The following is an 18432-nucleotide window of genomic DNA, read 5'->3' as shown; positions in this document are numbered from 1 at the left end:
AGAGTCAAGCTCATAATGTGCTCAAGCTAGGACGTTGCTGTGTCAACTTTATAATGATACATAAAGTTGGTGTTTACGGTTTTGTGCTTCCCCCAAGTGGCCAAAAACAGTTACTACAAGTTTGACAACAAACAATTCCTCACTTACGGATCCCCTTATTGGCAATTTGACAGAGTTTTCAGGACAATGTCTTGGCTGTTATTGGCTGATGAAGCTCAGTTGTTAAAAAGAAAATCAAGAAATAATTAGAGAAAATACTTTATTAATAAATATAAGTATTGCAGTACAATAACTTAAAACATAAATATATAAACACCTGTTTCCTGATTACGACTTCTTAACATTCTACAATTCACTTAGCAGAGGCTTTTATCCAAAGCGACGTCTTATTTAAATGTATATTCATGTACGATACAAGTGATACACTAAGTGTAACAAGTTATTCAAAGGAAGAGTTGTAAATAATAACTTCAAATGTCTTTGTTTGTTTTTTTATACTACGTTCTGACAACCATAATTCTTTTTTCAATATTTGACAAGAAGTCACTTCAGTTGCCAGAGTCTATTTCAGGTCTTCTCAGGGGTCTTTCAAAGGGCCAGGAGGGGTTTTGGATCCTACAGATCCAGGTTCAAAGCGCCGTACTGTAGAACCTGTAGACGGAGTGCTACCCTCAGGGATGGGCGTCTTCTGGAAGAGCTCTCTGCAGGCTCTCAGGGTCAGACACCTAAACACAACAAAACACACACACACAAAGCTAAATAAACACACAGTCATGCTTATTAAACACTTGTGCTCTTAAAAGCATTCCTAAACACACACCAGTACACACATAACGTCGCCCACAGAAACACACACACAAAGACACACTCAGGGCCACAAAGAGGCGTATTTACACTCTGACACAGGTGTTTGTACTTATGGGAAGGTGTTTGGCGCCTTTGATACGGACAGTTAGTATTTCATAGTCTTTCATCGTCATATTAAGTGTCATGGAAGTTTCCAAAAGAGGCGTTCTTCTGACCCCTAGTGATGATATAACAGAATCAAGACCTGATGGCTGCTGGGACTTGGTTTGGAACTGTCAATTACTATTTTGTCACTTCCATTTGCACTTTAAATTAACTTTTAAAAAAATCTTTCTTCATCTACAAGCTTAGTTTTTCCTTTTTGAAAGTGTTGGTTAAGGCACCTTTGTAACACATTAACATGATAACCACACCCTACATTATTAATCATTATCATGTTTGAATTAGAATTAGAATTTGTTTCTACATGCAAAATAAAGTAAACCTCTTTCCCCCCATATGGATTATAAACTGTGGGATTCCTAATATGAATTATTGCAGTTTCCGTTTGTGCATTTATAAAGTCCATTATTATATACAACTTGTCAGGGGGGATAAAAACACAGTTTTAAGATGACATGATGTGCTGTCTTTGAAGTGTCATCTGTTTTCAATATTTAGTCTGTATGTACGGATGACGAACAGATTATTAATCGTGTGAAAAATTAGACATGTGATTATTAAATTCATATAACAGTATATTATATCAGGAAATCTGCCGAGGTGTGCATTTTTCTTGCAGTCGTTTATGTGAGCTGAGTTGCAGGAGCTCACCCTGACTGTTGGAGCGGAGCTTTACTCTGAGCAGCAGATCTCCTCCGTCTAGCTCCACAGCGCCCCCCTCTGGACCCTCAGCCTGATTGACACAAAAACACAAAAGAGAGGAGAGAGAAATAAGCCAACACAAAAACCCCTCAGAGGATAACATTTTGAAATACTTATTGGTATGACAACTAAACAAAGCATATACATAGCATAACCATACTGAATATTTATCTCAATTCAAAATAATTATTATTCACAACTTTTAAAAAAAGAGTTTATAACAGTGATAACACTACACCGGCTATATTTATTTGAAAATGTCCAATTTGTCTTTTAGAACAGGTTCTTTGATGAGATATTGAAGTATGAAATAATATCACTTTACACGGTTTCAGCAAAACTGACATGCAATTGAGAGACTAGTGAAATATTGAGCAGAGTAAAAAAAAGATTTGTTTCACATCCTCACACCACTCTCCTATCTGTGTGATACATAAAGCAGCAGGTAGCAGCTAGTTTGTTTAGCTAAGCTAAGGCTCCAGTACTTACACAACTCCTCACCCGCATCAAGCCCTGGCAGCACATTATCCCAACCCTCATATTTGGACACATTTTTATTTTTTAAAAACCTCTGGACTCCCATCGTTTGTAACTTGTCTTAGTCTAGTTTGTGTTTTTTGTTCTGTCTCTTATTGTAACTCTGCAATGTAAAGTGTCCTTTGGTCCTTTAAAGGGGTTTACATTAATGTAATATATTATTCTTATTAAGCTCAGCTAAACTTAGCCAAGTGTAAAGAATAAAAAAAGAGAAGCTTAGAGCCTTTCCTATAAAATCTTAGTCTAAAAGTAAAATGTTTAGTTTCATGGTTCAGTAGTCTAGAGGTGGTATTTTTATTCTTCTGATTTTCTTGAATCCTTATGATAAGCTCAGAATAAATCTTTTCAGGTTACTCTCAGCAACAGCGTTAAAATCTTTAATATTGAACACTTTGTGTGGCCGTAGACAACAAACCTTTTTTTAAAATGATCTTTCTCATTTCTACCATCACAGCTGTGTATCTAAACCTCCTCTGCTCTTTTTACCTTCGGACACAGCGGGTACCAGTTGAAGCGCTGGGACATCTTGTCGTCAAACCTCCAGCCATCCAGGGGGATCAGGACCTCCCCGAGAAACATCTTCTTTCTCAGGGTTCCTGAATGCCACACAGAGGCCTGAAGTCTCTTCCCAAACAGCAGGGGGCGCTCTATGTAGTACTATTAAAAAAAAAACAGGCAAAGAACTTTATTTAAGGTGACAAAGTCAAGCATGACCACACGGAAGCTTAGAATAGTTGAGCCTGCTAATATTTTTAAAGTGTTTATCTCAAGATTATTCTTTAATTATTTAATTAACCTGAGAAAAAAAGTGCCATTATCTTATTTTGTATCAAAACTGGAACTTGGAAACTGGATGAATGCTGAATAAAAACGTGCTGCTTCTTTCTCGGATCATTTTGTTGAGTACAAATAAAACAGAATAGCAGATGAGTCCTCTTCTGTTTTGTCATGATCAATCATTTCTTTATCTTGAGAAATTAGGGGACAAATAGCTGACATACATGTTTTATTTTTACCTTTAAGACTTCGTTATAAACTGGATCAGTCGTGTTTTTCTTCACCGCTGTCTTCAGTTTGCTGCTCTTTTCTGGGAGCACGTAGAGTTTCACATATCTACACAAAGAAATAACAAGTACAGATTGCTGACATGTTTGTGAATCACACTTCAAAACGGGAGTGTCACTCTGTGATATCCTTACGGGTTGCATTTCTTCCTCTTGGCGTCTCCACAGGTGAGATTTCTGCAGGCCCTGACCCATATCTCCAGACAGGAGGAGCTGCTGCTGTAGGACAGAGCGAGCTCCAGCTCTCCTGAAACAATGATGCTCTCGAAGAGGCTGCAGTCTGTGCTGATGCTGCTGGAGCTGCCCTGAAGGAGGAAAACACAGACGTTAACTCCGTTATTCTATGTTTCTAAAGTAAAAGCTGCTAATTGATATGTTAAAGAGATAGGAGGCTGATACGATCACCGTACGTCCACAATTCTGCTAAATCAGGATGTTACTTTGTGATGTTTTTTTCTACTATTATCAGATTGTACTTACTCTCTTTCCTCCTGAGTACTCAGAACCACAGGAAGTTTCTTCTTCTGCCCCGGTGGAGGAGCCTTCATGGTCGCTGTCTTTGCTTTTCTTGAACAGGTTTGGAAGACTGGGCACTTTAAAGAGCTGAAAAAACAACAAAGGAAACTCATTTATTAACTGTGCTTTTAAAGGCTGACAGTTATTCTATAGTATAACCAGTAGAGATTACTTTAATGGCCTCTTTCAGAGCTCTAATAGGCCCTGTTAGCTTTGGTATATTCTCATGAAGGTGAACTCGGTCCATACAAGCGTGCAGCTGATTAATCGAAGGATCAGGGCTGCTAAGCACACCGGTGTCTCTAGTTTCCTTTAAAGCATTTTATGACGTTTTTTTTAGCCGACTCACATTTTTGGATTTGTTAATGTCGGTGTCGGAGAGACTCTTCTGGTTGCTGAAGTTGAAGCAGGACCCTCTGCGGATGTTGTCAACACTGAGCAAGTCATTCTGAGATGTTGAAATCTCTGCATGGAGAAAACAGAAGTGGTGGATGAAAGATTCAGCTTGCATTGATTTATAGCAATTATCAATTAACAGTCTTGCATTGGAATGTTTCTTTTTGACTTTTTTTATTATTATTAATGGTACATTTTTACAGTTATTTACTTAAGATAATATTAACACACTTCTAAGACATAATTTACTGAGATTGTTTGGATTCTTTGATGGATTTTTTTTAAAGAATGCTAAAAGGAAAACGTGAAATAACAAATATTTTTGCATAAAATTACAAAAATGTCAAATCTTAGACAGTTGCCATTTTACTTTTTGGACAATCAAATAACTCATTATTCGACAAAACCTTCCAGTCTTTCAGGAAATCCTCAAATTCAGTAGAAAGAAAAAATTTAATTAATAATTACAGAAATATGCAAACTATTGAAAGCTAGGGAATTGTTCGCTGCCTGGATTAAGTGAATGTCACATGAATGTTTAAATGGGTCACGAGTCTCATGTTGTCAAAGCGGTTTGTGCAAAGTTTGCAACATGTGGCTGCAACAGGATCTAAGTTCGTCATCCTGATGTGAAACTGCAGCTGATGCAGATCTGACGGCGAGGTAAGAGGGGCGTTTGATTTGTCACGCTCTTTGAGACGCATCACCTCTGTGGTTTTCTCTCTGCTCTTCAGATCACATAACATCCAGAGGAAGTAATTATTCTGAATCTGATGAAACATTTCACACCTAAATGCACTCTAATGACACTCAATGTGTTCAAGTTTGAGTTGTTAACTAACATCGTCTTGAGTCATTGGAATCATGAGAAAACGTACTTTTAATGTGAGAGGTGACATGAACCATCAGGTCCTCCACGGACTTGTTGAAGGTTCTTGAGCTTTTCCAATCCTGCAGATTAAACACACAAACAAGACAATCAGTTTATCAATCATACTTTTATTTCTAGAAAAATGATAAATGAAAATGTATTTTACCCCAGATCTGCTCAGAAATGGAAATTCCATGTAGGGCGGAGGAGTGGGAGGTACAACTGATATATGACTGTAGAGAAAGGGAAAGATGGCTTACTTTTAATGTTGTGTCAATCTCTTTTTAAAAATAACATTATAACAAAATGTACAGATACATTTGTTAACATTTCCATACCTCAGCACACTGTAGGTCTTTAATAGTTTCTCCCCAACCGTCTCATATTTCTCTGAAAAAACAAACAAACAGAAATATGATTTTGAACCTTGAACCTTGATATTGAATAATTGATTAACTGCCTCAGTCTATACATAGGAGATAGTGAAACAAAAACAACCCAGACCCTCTCTGTTTTATGAGGCAATGGATTTAAACAATGAAGTATCTTTAGTTCATAGAAAGGTTGAAAATAAAAAGAAACAAATGGTGCATGCATGAAGTCCTAGTATTGCAAACAAACCTGTGGTGACTGGAAATTTCTGTGCACACTCGTCTAAGAACCATTCTCCAGACCTGATCTTCACCTCCCTGTGAGAAAAAAAAAGGAACTCATGATTAACATGACAGAACACCGGACAACACATACTGAAGCCCAAAGTGGGGAAAACAACATGAAATACACTTTTTTTCAGTCTGATCACAATTGTTTTCTCCTCTGTGCTTATAACGGAATAACATGCATACAAAAGGTTTTGACGGGATCATCTTTGTTTTTTATTTTTTTCCGCTTCTGGTTTTGAGGGTGAAAAATCAACGACCTTTTTTTAAAGATTTTTAAAAAAAAGGTAGTTAATGTAATGCTCACTTTCGCCACGGGGGGCAGACATGCAGCATGTTTAGAAAGAACTTCAAACATTACATTTTAAAAACCTTTCTCTCCCCTCCTGTTATATAGAAGAAAATAAACTTGAGGAAAAGCATGGGCGGTTCTAGGCAGGGGCCAACAGGGGCCAGTGCCCCTGTAACACTGAGCTTGGTCCCCTACTGTGGCCCCCCCTCCAAAAGGAAAAGCCCCCCTCATAACTCAATAACTGGACTCACAATCTAGTATTAAATACTGTTACTGAAACAAATAAAAATCATGGTATTTAATGATGTGCGCTTTTATTTGGCATAATATTTATATATTTTTTGACCTGGGTTTAATGTTCCACTCTGACAAAACAACTGGCCCCAGTTTGGCCCCCTCAGTAGAAGTGGACTAGAACCTCAACTGAGGAAAAGATTATGAGGACAAAATTTTTGTTTTTAATTGTTCAAAAGTCAAACAAAGGAAAGAAAATGATTGAGATCAAGACAAAAAAAATGTGTTTTTCTCACTCCACCAGCGCTTCTGTACTCATACCAGTATGCCTATACCATAGACTGTGTATATAAAAAGTCTATCCAACACTCATACTGAAAAACAAGAGGCAGCAATACAGCAATTCTATTTACTGCCCCTGCCCACCTAACTATTTAAAAGAAGCGCTATCCTGGCTGACTTTTTTTCTGATAAACTAAATTAAAATATTCACTTTTATTTCAGCTCAGATTTTTTATTCAGTTAGGGTATAGGTTTGAATGAGAAACAAACAAAAACTGAGATTAATAATGAATATAAATATAGATTTTCTCCTCGCATTAATCAGGTGGTTGAAGTGTTCGCCTCACCTGTAGGCGTAGCAGACCGTGCACTTCCAGCCCGCCGCTCCCACGCCCACTCGACACCTGCTGCAGATCCGGTGGCTGCAGCCGCGGCACACGTCACCAGAGTTCCAGAACTTTCCCAGCGGCCTCTGGCAGCGCGCGCACGTCCGCTCGCCGTACTGCCGCGTGTGACTCTTTGCACCTCTTCTCCGAAGCTCCTGGAGCTCATGTTTCATCCTCCTGAGGTAAAGGAAAGTATTGATTAGATAACGGACAACCTCTTTTTTTTTTTTCAAACATATCATATGGTGGAACAGACATGGACCAGTAGTATCTCCAGTTAACTCATACATGCACTTCAGTTTCATTTAAAGTTATTATTCACATACATACTTAAAGGGCCTGTACTCTTTCCATCATGGTGCTAGAGTTCAAAACAGGAGCATGAAGATTTTTTTCCATTCCTACCAGTGTTCTATCAAATAGTGCTACCCATTGAGATGTGCTTCCATGCAACTCAGTAACAGTATCCTACAGGGAGCATTTTTGGATGGGAGCTTTTTCATCTATCGAGAAATGCTTTCTCTGAAATCTTAAAGAGCATCTTAACAGACTTGTTGTTTCCTTACAGTGCAGCGAGTAGTGGTGTTTCAAAGTGATTCTGTACTGTGAGCATTATTTGATAATTGTCCCCTGGAATCTTTAATAATGAACTTGCTCTCCATACTCTGACAATGCATACGGAGTGAGAATATAAGGTTATTTATTTCTTATGTGCTTATTTCAAAGGGGATACAGATAGCCTGCCTGTCCCTTCTATTGTTTTGCACTATGGTTGCATTTTTTTGGTCAAGGCAGCACATCTTGTCAGAACACCGGCGGTTTTCCAACATCCGCTTCAAACAGCCATGAAAAGTTGACAACCTGCCTTCAAAATAAAAGATCAAACCAATTGCAAACATAACAGAAAAGAGCGAACCTCATTTAGAAGCAAGTTTAGATAAGAGGTTATCAATAGATATTTACACTTCATTTTCATGTCATTAGAAAGATTACCTGGACTTAAGATGAAGTAGCTCTGGTGGGGAAAAAAACACGACTTTTTGACATTGTGATAGCTGTTTTTTTTTTTTTAAATAACTACTTTGTTTCATTGGTTAAAATGATTTCCTAGATATGTCTGGGAACATTTCTCACCTAATCCTGTCCTCTTCAATGATCCGCAGCTGTTTGTCTCTCCGAAGAACCTCCAGGACCCGTTCTCTCTCCAGAGCTTGAAGCAAACTTAAATCCATCTCTGACCAACGGTCTCAATCTTCTGTGTGTCTCTCTCACTGGTCCTCTTCTGTCTGTCTGCCTCTCCTCCACTCTGTTTCTCTGTTTTCTTTCTGTCTCTGCCTCCTCCTCCTCCTCCTCTTCTCTTTAACCCTCCCACTTTTACTGGACCCCGACCTCCACTTCAGTCTCTTAAAGCTGTAAGAATAAAAAAGAGAGATGGTAAAGGTTATGCTGCTGCTGCTGCTGCTTGGGATCTTTCTTTTTCTGATCTTTTTGTCCATGAAGTCTCCCTCCACGTCAGAGCCGGATATAACCCTCCTGAGCAGATAACACTAGTTGTAGTGTTTCTACTTGGATGATTCAAGTTCAGTGTGTCTACATGACAGCAGGGGAAATACCCTCTTTTCTACAGAATTACAAATCTGCATCCTGATGACGCAGGACAGGTAGACAGAAATATCTCAGAAACATAGAGTCAGATGATACATGAAACCAAAACCAACACTACATTAGGCCAGCGTTTAAAACACCCAACTACTGATTGCATTAATTCCCTCATCCTCCTCTTTTATGACAGTATTAGAGGCTTTATTCCCCCCCCAGTATTTAGCCTCTTGTCTGACCAGCTCCTCTTCCTCGGCTGCAGGAAGAGCAGTGATGCTTCACTGATGACACAACCGCACAACAGACCAAATGCCAACTCCTGCATTATTGATGGATGACGTGCATCTGTGTTCTGGTTGTTCTAGTTCCATTTTTTTTTCTTTTTCTGCAGGTCAGTGGACTTTATCCAAGGCCAGGTTTCCACACTTTCATGGACATTAACGTTAACTGAACAAAGCGACATTAAAATGTGTTAGCTTTACGCTCAATGTTTCTTCGTTCAAAGTTGAATATTCCAAACAGTCGATACAAAAGGAGCTCAGCTACCTGAATTCTTTCTGTTGTATCACTCTAGTCTCTCCTTTTTCTTTGCCTCATGTCGCTCTCAAAGGCACACTGCGTTAGCATGTTTGCTTATTTTCTTTAATCCTTTGACCTTGTCTGAAGTTCAACATGAGTCTGCTTCTGTTCGGAGTTCCTGCCTGTTTAAAGTTTGTCCTTGCCTCCTAACTTTGCAAAATGCTTCTTCGTGCTCATGATGGATTAACGTTTGGTCTTTGTAAATACTGTAACAAAGAGTACGGTCTTTTACCTGCTCTTTTGGAAAGTGTCTTTAGATAACAGTTGTTATGAATTGGCACTATACAAAAAAAAAAAAAAGATTGACTGATTGAAGTTGTGATGCTTTCCCCTGAAGTTCTGTCTGAAAAAACTGAGGAGTTCTGATACATACAACTTTATTTTACTAATCCGTCTTAGTCTGGGAGCTAGAAACATCTGCTCATGTGTTTCGTGATTCTTGCAGATGCATCTCGCCCGTTCCCCTGTTCTAACAGATTTCCATCTGACCTCACACTGGTCGGGCCAAATCCCAACAACCAAGATGTCTGTTGCTAATGATTAAAGTTCTAAACCAATTGACAATATAACGGAACAAAAAGTGGTCGCTACTAAATCATGTGAATTATCTGAGAGCCATATCAAGTGGATTTTGCGACTAGCTAGCTAGCCTAGCAGTCTACCACTTCATGTCACATTTTGCCTCTGCTTAATAGAAGCTTCCAGAGGTATTTTTTTAGGTCTGCACCTTTTAATAAGACCCCTTGCAATGAAATGTAGAGGTTCAAGATTATACATGCCTGTCAGTCTTTCAATACAAAGGCAAACTCCCCATGTTTCCAGTCCTAAAGCTAAATGACCTTATATTGGCCTTACAGATGAAAGATCATTGCCAGTTTTTTCACTTCTCGCCTGGCTCAGTTTTATCCTCCAATTGTCAAACTATGTTTTAAGCTGTCATTCATCTCATTAGAGATTCTACTTTTTGTGCCTAGTGCAGTTTGTAACGAAACCCTTGTCCTCTTCAGTGGTGAAGCATCCTGAGAGCAGAGGAAGCTGTGTGTTGAATAGCTGGATGCCAATCTGTGCTGTTAGATAAGAGCCTGTCCCTGTTAGTATCCAGAGCTGCCAGGAGGCCGGACTAAACCATCAGTGTCAGCTGTAATGAGGCCTCGTGGCTTACAGCTGTTATCTGTCCTTTTGCTGACGTGATCCATGCCTGAAGGGAATCTCTGAAGTTGTAAATATCATTGAGGCAAGATGTGAAATATCTTAGGAAGGTTGTGATGCAGTGGGCGTTTCGTCATGCGTGTTTGGGAAATCTTCCGTTCTCTCAGTTTGACAGTTTGTTGAAGGCTTTATCTTGTGCAGGGGATGATGATGGTCACATACAAGCACACTCATTTCACCCTCTCTCGTACTCTGCAAAGGACCCTGATGACTCAGGCTGTCCGTGGTTTAGTGGTGACTCTTGAGTTCGCATCCGAGAAGACATGGTGGACCTTATCAGCCCACCACAGCTAGTGACAGTAAAAGAACACCTTACTGGTTGCACTGGGAGCTAAATACAGAGACTGAGAGCAGTGAGAAAGACCAAAGCTATCACATTGTCTGCTCTGACACATTTCCCACCCAGAGCAGAGTTTCCTGGAAAGAAAGAGCGGTTGAGAGCGGCTGCATACGTCAAGTCAGCATGCTTGCATGCAAAGCCATACTGATCACCACATGCACAAATCCAATGAAAAACCAAAGGATGGATTCTGTCACGATTGTTAACCAAACCGACACAGACATGTGGGTTGGTTATTTTACACAGAATGACCTCAATTTTAAAAACCAGCTGGAGTAATAAAAACAAAAAACAATTGCTGGAATATATCTGCATGGTGTTGACATCAGTGCTTTTTAAAATCCATGCATCTAACTTTTGAAAGATTAAGAAGAGTTAATTTAAGAACAAACGAAGAGACTAGATTTCCTTTTCAATGAACAGCTCTGACAGGAAGTAGCACCCGCTTTTTCAAACTTTTAAACTTGCATAGAAGTACAAGTTGAAAGACATCTCTCTCCAATACAGAATGTGAAGATTCATCAAAATGTGTAACGTAAGAATGTAAGATGTGAAGATCTTCTGCATTCAGCACAACGTGCACGAGATCCTTTGAGGAGGGCTAAATGAGAGCTCGGCTGTGATTACAGAAGCTTTGCTGAACACACCCTGAGGTTCCGAAATCTGAGACGTCCCTGTGACTCAGGTGAAAAACGTTCATGTGGCTCATTTTACAAAAACAAAGAAAGGGAAAGTAAGGTCAAGTTTGTTACATAAGAACCAGGTTGATGCAGAGCTAAAATGCACGTTGACAGAAGCTTACCGTCAGGCTCGCTGCACCGCTGGAGTGGTCACCTTGAGGAAGTGGCAGATTTTATACACAGACGTGAACATGCAGAACATTTCCTTCCTCTCTCTGTTCGCATGCATGCTGCAATCTGGAGAGAAACTGCTGGGCGGTTACATTGCACATTTTCTCTTGAGAGCTGTCCTTTGTTTTGGGCGTCCCACTGTGTGCAAAAGTGTTTCTGTGCAGACCCAATCTAGGTGTACTACTGAGGAATAAAGAACACAAGCCACAAGGTCAGAGTAGAAGAGTTGTCTTTATGAAATTGTGTGTTGGACTGTAGCTGCCATTTCTGACAAAGCTGTGAAAAAAAAAAGCTGATACACAATGGAAGTGCCTTAATCTGTCGAAGTCATTCTTCACAGATGATGTGCCGACCTCAACTTCTACAGCAAAGATAAAAAGATTGAACAGGGACTGTGTTTATCCCAGAATAAACATTAAGCTGCAGACACACACACACACACACACACACACACACACACACAGTTAGGGATGGATCACAGAGAAAACAGACTGACGATTTTCGAACAACAAATAACTGACGTTAAGCTGCACTTTTTTAAATCAACAGCCGCATCGGAGAGTTTTTCTTTTTGTTGCGTGCAGAATGTAACAACAGAAAGAAAACTAAAGAGATTAAAAAATAAAGAAACAGCTCAAATGGATGCAAAAGACCAGCAGAATAAAACAATCACTGACGCAACACAGCTACAAAGACAACTAAATGCAGCCCCTTCATATCGAGGCTCCTCAACTAAAAGACATGTTCGACAAAATAGTTCTTTTTATACGCTATAAAACAACTTCACTAACACGCGTGACGCAGACTGAATGAGAGAATGAGAACATGAAACAGCGTTTATGGCTCTGATAGAGGGAGGAGACGGGGAGAAACTCTGGGTTTGTTGAAGAAAACCTGCTCCTGACCAGGTTAGGTTCACAGACTCAGTTACCATAGTAACTGACTCAGAGGTAAGGTTACCTCCCTCTCTCAAACAGGCCTGAGTTACCCCTCTTTCTCGGGTTTGAGTGACCTCCCTTTCTGAAACAGAAAGCCCAGAGTTTCCCTCATTTCAGGGTTAACAAACTCAGTATTTGCGCTTAAGCTTCTTTCTGAAACGGGCCCCAGGAAGAGAGAGATGACGACACATGATGGGAGAAAGAAAGATGGGAGAAGAAAACTACAAACAATCACTTATGTAACACAACGTGATAAGAGATTAAAAAGGCCTCGAAGCAAAACGACACAGCTTCAGAAAAAACAAAACAAATGACAACAAACTACAAAGAGATCCAAAATGGTGGCAAATATGCAGAAAACCACAACAGCTACACACAACAGACACAAAGAAAATCAAAACCACAAACAGAAATGAAGACAACAAAGGGATGCAAGACGACCATGAAAGCTCATAAAATGATCTCAAGGAGGCAATATTGAAACACAGATGTCAAATGGTTTCAAATATGCACAAAAAAACCTTAAAGAGACAAAAAAACAAACAACTTTAATAGACACTCAGTCTTTCAGCCTGGGTGTCCCGCTGCTATGTTTGAAGTGCTGGAAGGGTTTATGTCTTTATGAAGGGGAACATTTATCTGTAATCCATCCATGCACACAGAACACAAACATTTCTGCAAACAATTCAAAATTATACAATTCTCACAAAAAAATCCATTAACAGAAGCACACATTTCAAATTACCAACAACATTGGTGATGTATAAAAAGAATACAAAAATAAATCAATGAACATGAAACAGCAATGTTAGACAGGTGATGCTAATTGTTTTCTTAAACTCTCGTATGTGGGGTTTTCCAGGCTGTCGCAGCGCTGTCCAGATGTCGCGACAGCAGACACAACTGTCTCCAGATTTTTGAGTTTCTTAAAGTGCTCCTGCTAATAAAAAACACTGTGGTCTATATATATATATATATAATTTCCTTTAATCAATAAAAGTAGTTTTTTTCCCTTTTATTAGACAAAATTTTCAAACAGAGAAAAAAATCTTTGGAGCCGGTCAGCAGCTGTGACGGCGTCTTTGGTTCAGAGCTCTGGATACAAAAAAGACGAACTTTCCTGAATCAAGTGCTTAAGAAACATGATCAAGAATGTGTATATAAACAGCTTTCACACACTTAAACATTTGGGAAATACAAACAATTAAAAAAAAAAAAACATCTGGAAGGGATTTAATGTTCAGACCCTTCTGGTTTGAACAGAGAAGAAATGTACAACAGCTACACCCAGTGATGATGGGTCAAACTGTGTCCACGTGGACAGAGGCCTGCTGTGCAGATCAATATGGCTTCCTTTGCAGATTAAAGCTACATTAGAGAATGACTCTGATGTTATGCAGTCTGTAACAAAGTCTTGAGCTGTAGCGTCTCTTCCACTGATATCCTGTCATGGTAGAAGCTTAGTCCGCTCAGAAACTCGATGTCTCGAACCCGCGCAACATGGAAGTGCAGCCAGCCCTCCACCCAGGCCAGATCGCCCCGATTCTGTGAGGGGGAGGGAGAGAGAGAGAGAGAAAAAATAAACATTCGCCAAGAATAGTGACAAAAAATTCACAGGTTTGTTCAGTTGATTCCACTGTAGGATTTCCACAGAGGCCGGCTGATCAGATGAGACTTATTGTTAGGCTTTGTCTTTATTCAGATAGATCAGTGGAGAGGGGGGGGGGGGGTGTGTGTGTGTGTGTGACATGGTGCTACTCACAGCACAGCGCTCTGTGTAGTCGGGTCTGTGGGGCAGGATGAAGGCCTTGGCCTGCAGGGGACCCTCACAGTTAACGGGGCTGAAGTTTGAGTTCCCACAGCTGGTCAGAATCACGAAGAAATGTGTCGGCACGGGAGCCTCGTTCCTGCAGAAACACGAGACCACAGGGCTTAAGAAACCTCTGCAAACTAGTGAACAGAAAACCTGATTTGTCACACTTTAAATAGGTGGAAATCCTGATCTTCAAAACGTTTTAACCCCAGCATTGGACGTTCGAGGACAGAGGACAAAAAAAAATTCAAATTCAAAAAAAACATTTGCCAGTCAAAGAAGTTGCACTGTGAAGTTAAATTGTTCAATTACAACACTTTGGAAATGATGCAATTAGACAGACCACATTTAAAAGTTCCTTCATTTTATTTGATTTAAAACTTATCAAGAAATCAATGTTGCAGGCTAAAGTTTCAAAGCGAGTAATATATCCTCTCTTTGTATGCTACAGGAACAAGGGGAACAACTAGTAACTATTTAACAGAACATACAGAGCCTTTATTTAGACGTACAGACTAAAACTACAGATGTCTGATTGTATAATTGCATACAGTCAGAATGTTACCAGGTCTCAGTTATTTAGGAAAATAAGAGGAAGTAAAAATGATCATGTAATAGACTGCTGGGAGCAACATCTTGAAGATCTCTAAGGCAGAGGAGGGGGGGTCTCACTTACCCTGAGATTGCTTTGAGTGCGTCAATGTTTCCATCATAGTCTTCATCAAATATTGGCCCAGTCATGATGTTCACTCCGTTCAGCTGTTGTGAATATTGTGGAATAATGACATCATGCACATGGGTCCAAACATCTGTCAGGGTCAAGGGGGAGAAACACACAAAACACTTTAGTTCTCCAGTAAAACACAACACAGTCCACCATGGTGCGGACTGTGAAAAGAAGAGGCCGAGGTTCACATCATTACAAGTTCAAACCGGTAAGGGTTAACAGGACGCACTTGGAAATATGATTATTCTGTAACTTTATAGTAAACTTTATTATGTGAATACTTCAGAAATACAGTAAGAGCCATGGGCTAAGTGTTTGTCTGTGTTTCAAGACAAACCTCATCATAACGGCCTTTTATTGTACCTTTATATTTACTCTTATTTGACTCTGGTCAGATCTGTAATTAGTTTGTGTACCTAAAGGTGCTGTCTTCATTTTAAGTCCACTGCATGAAAAGTACATCTTAATGTGTCGACTGAATTGTAATGTAAGGATTGTTATCTAATGTCATGTACAGACTATTGTTTAAACCGCATGTTTCTATATTTCTAAACAAGGGGGTTTTATTGCATTGTAAGTACTTTACAGAACAAGTTTAGATACAATGCACAAATTGACATCTAAGCAACTTGACCCTTAACCTATGTGTCACACAGGAACACCTCATGTGTACAGATATGTTTTATAGAGAGCTGAACAGGGAACCATGCTAAGCTGATCATCTCTCCATTCTTTGCAGTCTTAATTGTTTGGCTTCTTTAATGAATAATTGTGTGTTTTATTTGATTGTGAATCATGATTTTTTTTACTATACACCATGTAAACACAGGGACCTGCCACCAGGGGGCAGCATCTGTTTACTGATTATGAAACAGGCTTACAACATACACAAGCTAAAGTTGTTTTTTTTTGTAAGGGGGATCTTTTTTCCTCCAATGGGACCTCATTCTAGTGATTGAGAGTTTCCATGTAGTGTGTGTGGGTGGCCCCCGAGGACAAACAATCAGAGCAACGTGTCCATAACGCTCAGATTTTTTTATATATTAATCACCAAACACCTTCAACAAGTTACAACAAAAAAAACAGCTCATCAGTGCAACCGAGCATACCACAGTGTTAAGCCACCAAAAACTCAGAAAGGTTCACATGACACATTTACCTACGTAATCCTGTTTTTTTACAGTCTGCAGGTACAAACTCAGTCCTGAACTGAATCACCTGAGAAGTCTGAATGAGCACAGAAGAATGAAGGGACAGCACTGACATAACTCACACTCCCATTTTCACATCATTTTAAACACAAATGTTTTCAGGTAGGTAGATTGAGTATATTTTCAGGAGCCTGCTCTGACGAACAACTTCAGTCAGATGACAAACTAAAGCACATTCAAAGTGAATCTCATTGAGTAAAAAAACTGGGGTGTTTATCAGGCCCGGCTGCAGAAATGGCTGAAAGGCCCAGTGAATGGCCCCTCCCAGGATAGGATTCAAACCAATGTATGCACATTTAATCATTACTGTTAGCGCTAGCCTCCTGCCTCACTTTTATAACCCCCTGCCTGGCTCCCATCAGCCTTTGGAGCTGGCTGAAATACGCTCGTTAACAAGTTCTTGTTGGGAACAAATGCCCGAGCCAGCTCCCTGCTTTTCTTCTTCTTTCTTTTCTGGCATCCTAACTTTGCGCAGGTCCTGAAATGGGCTATACTCATGTCAACATAACTATCATAACAGTTAAGTTCACTGAGCTCGCTTGTGTCTGTAACATTACAAAAAGAGTCTCGTGTCATTTTAAGAGGGGGTTTATATTTTGAAACAAACAACAATAAGGAGAGTGTGTGTTTTTGTTGCTTTAAGAGGTAATGTTGAGTATTTTGGTGTAAAATAAAATTTGGTCATTGGTGCTTGAAATTAGGATGGACTGTTTTTTTTTGCCCTCGTCCATGAGACTGGGCCCCAGAAAGCTTTACCCTTTACCCCTGCTTACGGGCAGCATTGGTGTTTATCAGAGAATGACTGGAGGACTAACTCTGGAGAAGTTCACTAAACCTTCATTTAAACTTTACAGGATGAGCTTAACTACTACTGTAGTTGGATATAATCACAGGCGTCAGATCTTCTGACTTTTATACACTTAAGAACCAAAGGTATAACAATAACTGTATTCATACAACACTTAAAAATAAAAACATCATAAAGTACTGTTTAGTCTGCTTTGAGAAAATAAGCTTTGGAAGGTATGAAGTTGAATAAAATGTCTCATCAGAGCTTGTTCTTGTAAAACATCGGACAGAGCGTGACTTAATGTCTAGTTTTGATCCAGAGAGTCTCTTCAGTTCACTCAGTGAGTCAATTGTTCAGCTCTCATTCACCTCAATGGTCTCATTCAGTCGGCTAATGAACCCTCCTGACAACTCTGTGATGACGTTTTTTTAACACATGCATCACCTTGATTTTCCCTTTTCAAGATTTTTGGGTGAAATAAAAAAAAACAAAAAAACAAACAAGAAACTAGTGTTGGGCGATATCACGATCTTAGACCGTGAAGGATTTTAACTTGCTGACGATCTGCCAAAGCAGAGAGATCGTAGAACCGGGCTAATGTGTTTATTCTATCATGCTGCAGTTTATGCTCTGACACAGACTCGTCTCCCCCTCTTTTGCTCCGCAGCGGTGAAAACAAAACTTAAAAGTAAAGTCCGCAAAAACAACTCCATCTCAGTTATATGCAACTGTTTTGATATTTTTCCAAACCGACACGCTGTGAGCAACAGTTAACTTATCTGCATAGTTTGCACAGTTAAGATTAGCCTACATCTCAGATAGCGACACGGAGAGACGTTAACAGTCTGCAGAGAGTCAGACAGAGCGGAGCTCATACAGTCAGTGAGTGGAGATATAACCCCGGTGTTTAAAATGTTGCTGTCGGTGTTTTCTGCTCTCTCTCAGTTTTTAAAAGTTACTATCAAGCCTCTCCACTCGAAGCTCACCTGTTGTGATAACGGAACCTATAGGGATTAGGCTGAACGATGTTATAAAGCAGCAGGCAGGTGAGAGTGAGTAACCATGGTGACTGTCTGTCTCTCTATGAATTAAACTCTTCTGTCAGTAAAACTTACTTTGATCATGTGTCACAGAATGAACACATTATGTTTGATTATATATAAACTAAACTAAAGTAAGTCCAATGATGTCATAAAAAAACAACAAAGACTGCAGAGCCTGTATGAAGCTCCAGCTGTAGGAACTCTGCAGGGCTAAAATAGAACAGAAACACAAGAACTCGAAGAATGTTTTTACATGAATGCATCACTGCGTGTTCCTGATGAACATAAAAAGAGGACACATAACTAAATCATAATTTCAAAGTGGTGAGGAAAACCTTCAAATTGTGTATAAATATTGATCAAATCGAGGGAAAGACATTTCTGTTGCTAAAGATGTTCTGGGTGAGAGACCTCCAGACCTCCT

The 18432-nt window shown here is 39.6% G+C and overlaps 2 protein-coding genes across 2 annotated transcripts in view; both read right to left on the bottom strand.

Moving 5' to 3' along the window:
- Positions 1-240: 240 nt before the first annotated feature.
- On the bottom strand, positions 241-11563 carry sytl3 (synaptotagmin-like 3). The gene is made up of 14 exons (XM_061051860.1): positions 11438-11563; positions 8043-8318; positions 6870-7085; positions 5677-5744; positions 5394-5445; positions 5222-5288; positions 5063-5135; positions 4138-4253; positions 3753-3875; positions 3408-3577; positions 3225-3321; positions 2695-2865; positions 1621-1702; positions 241-725 (listed from the first exon to the last, which is right to left on the bottom strand). Exons 2-14 carry the CDS (start codon positions 8138-8140, stop codon positions 718-720), a joined length of 1341 nt encoding a protein of 446 aa, XP_060907843.1. The 5' UTR covers positions 8141-8318; positions 11438-11563; the 3' UTR covers positions 241-717.
- Positions 11564-11698: 135 nt separating this feature from the next.
- The window catches only part of enpp1 (ectonucleotide pyrophosphatase/phosphodiesterase 1), a 30985-nt gene continuing 24251 nt past the window's right edge, over positions 11699-18432 (bottom strand). Inside the window, exons 21-23 of the mRNA XM_061051859.1 lie at positions 14914-15046; positions 14187-14331; positions 11699-13969 (exon numbers count right to left, since the gene is read on the bottom strand). Coding sequence (XP_060907842.1) covers positions 13817-13969; positions 14187-14331; positions 14914-15046 — 431 coding nt within the window. The 3' untranslated portion in view covers positions 11699-13816. The remainder of the gene's footprint in view (positions 13970-14186; positions 14332-14913; positions 15047-18432) is intronic.

This window comes from Labrus mixtus, chromosome 12 (assembly GCF_963584025.1).
Source record: "Labrus mixtus chromosome 12, fLabMix1.1, whole genome shotgun sequence".
Lineage (NCBI taxonomy): Eukaryota > Metazoa > Chordata > Actinopteri > Labriformes > Labridae > Labrus > Labrus mixtus.
The sequence above is the reverse complement of the archived record's forward strand: the minus strand, read 5'-3'. Positions and strand labels throughout refer to the sequence as shown.

Bases quoted from the DNA above. Each gene is read 5' to 3' on its own strand.
- sytl3 (XM_061051860.1), bottom strand. From the start codon at position 8,140: ATGGATTTAAGTTTGCTTCAAGCTCTGGAGAGAGAACGGGTCCTGGAG. The intron at 7,086-8,042 runs GTGAGAAATGTT...CCTTTACCTCAG, and splicing joins ATTGAAGAGGACAGGATTAG to GAGGATGAAACATGAGCTCC. The intron at 5,136-5,221 runs GTAAAATACATT...TTTAATCTGCAG, and splicing joins CATTTCTGAGCAGATCTGGG to GATTGGAAAAGCTCAAGAAC.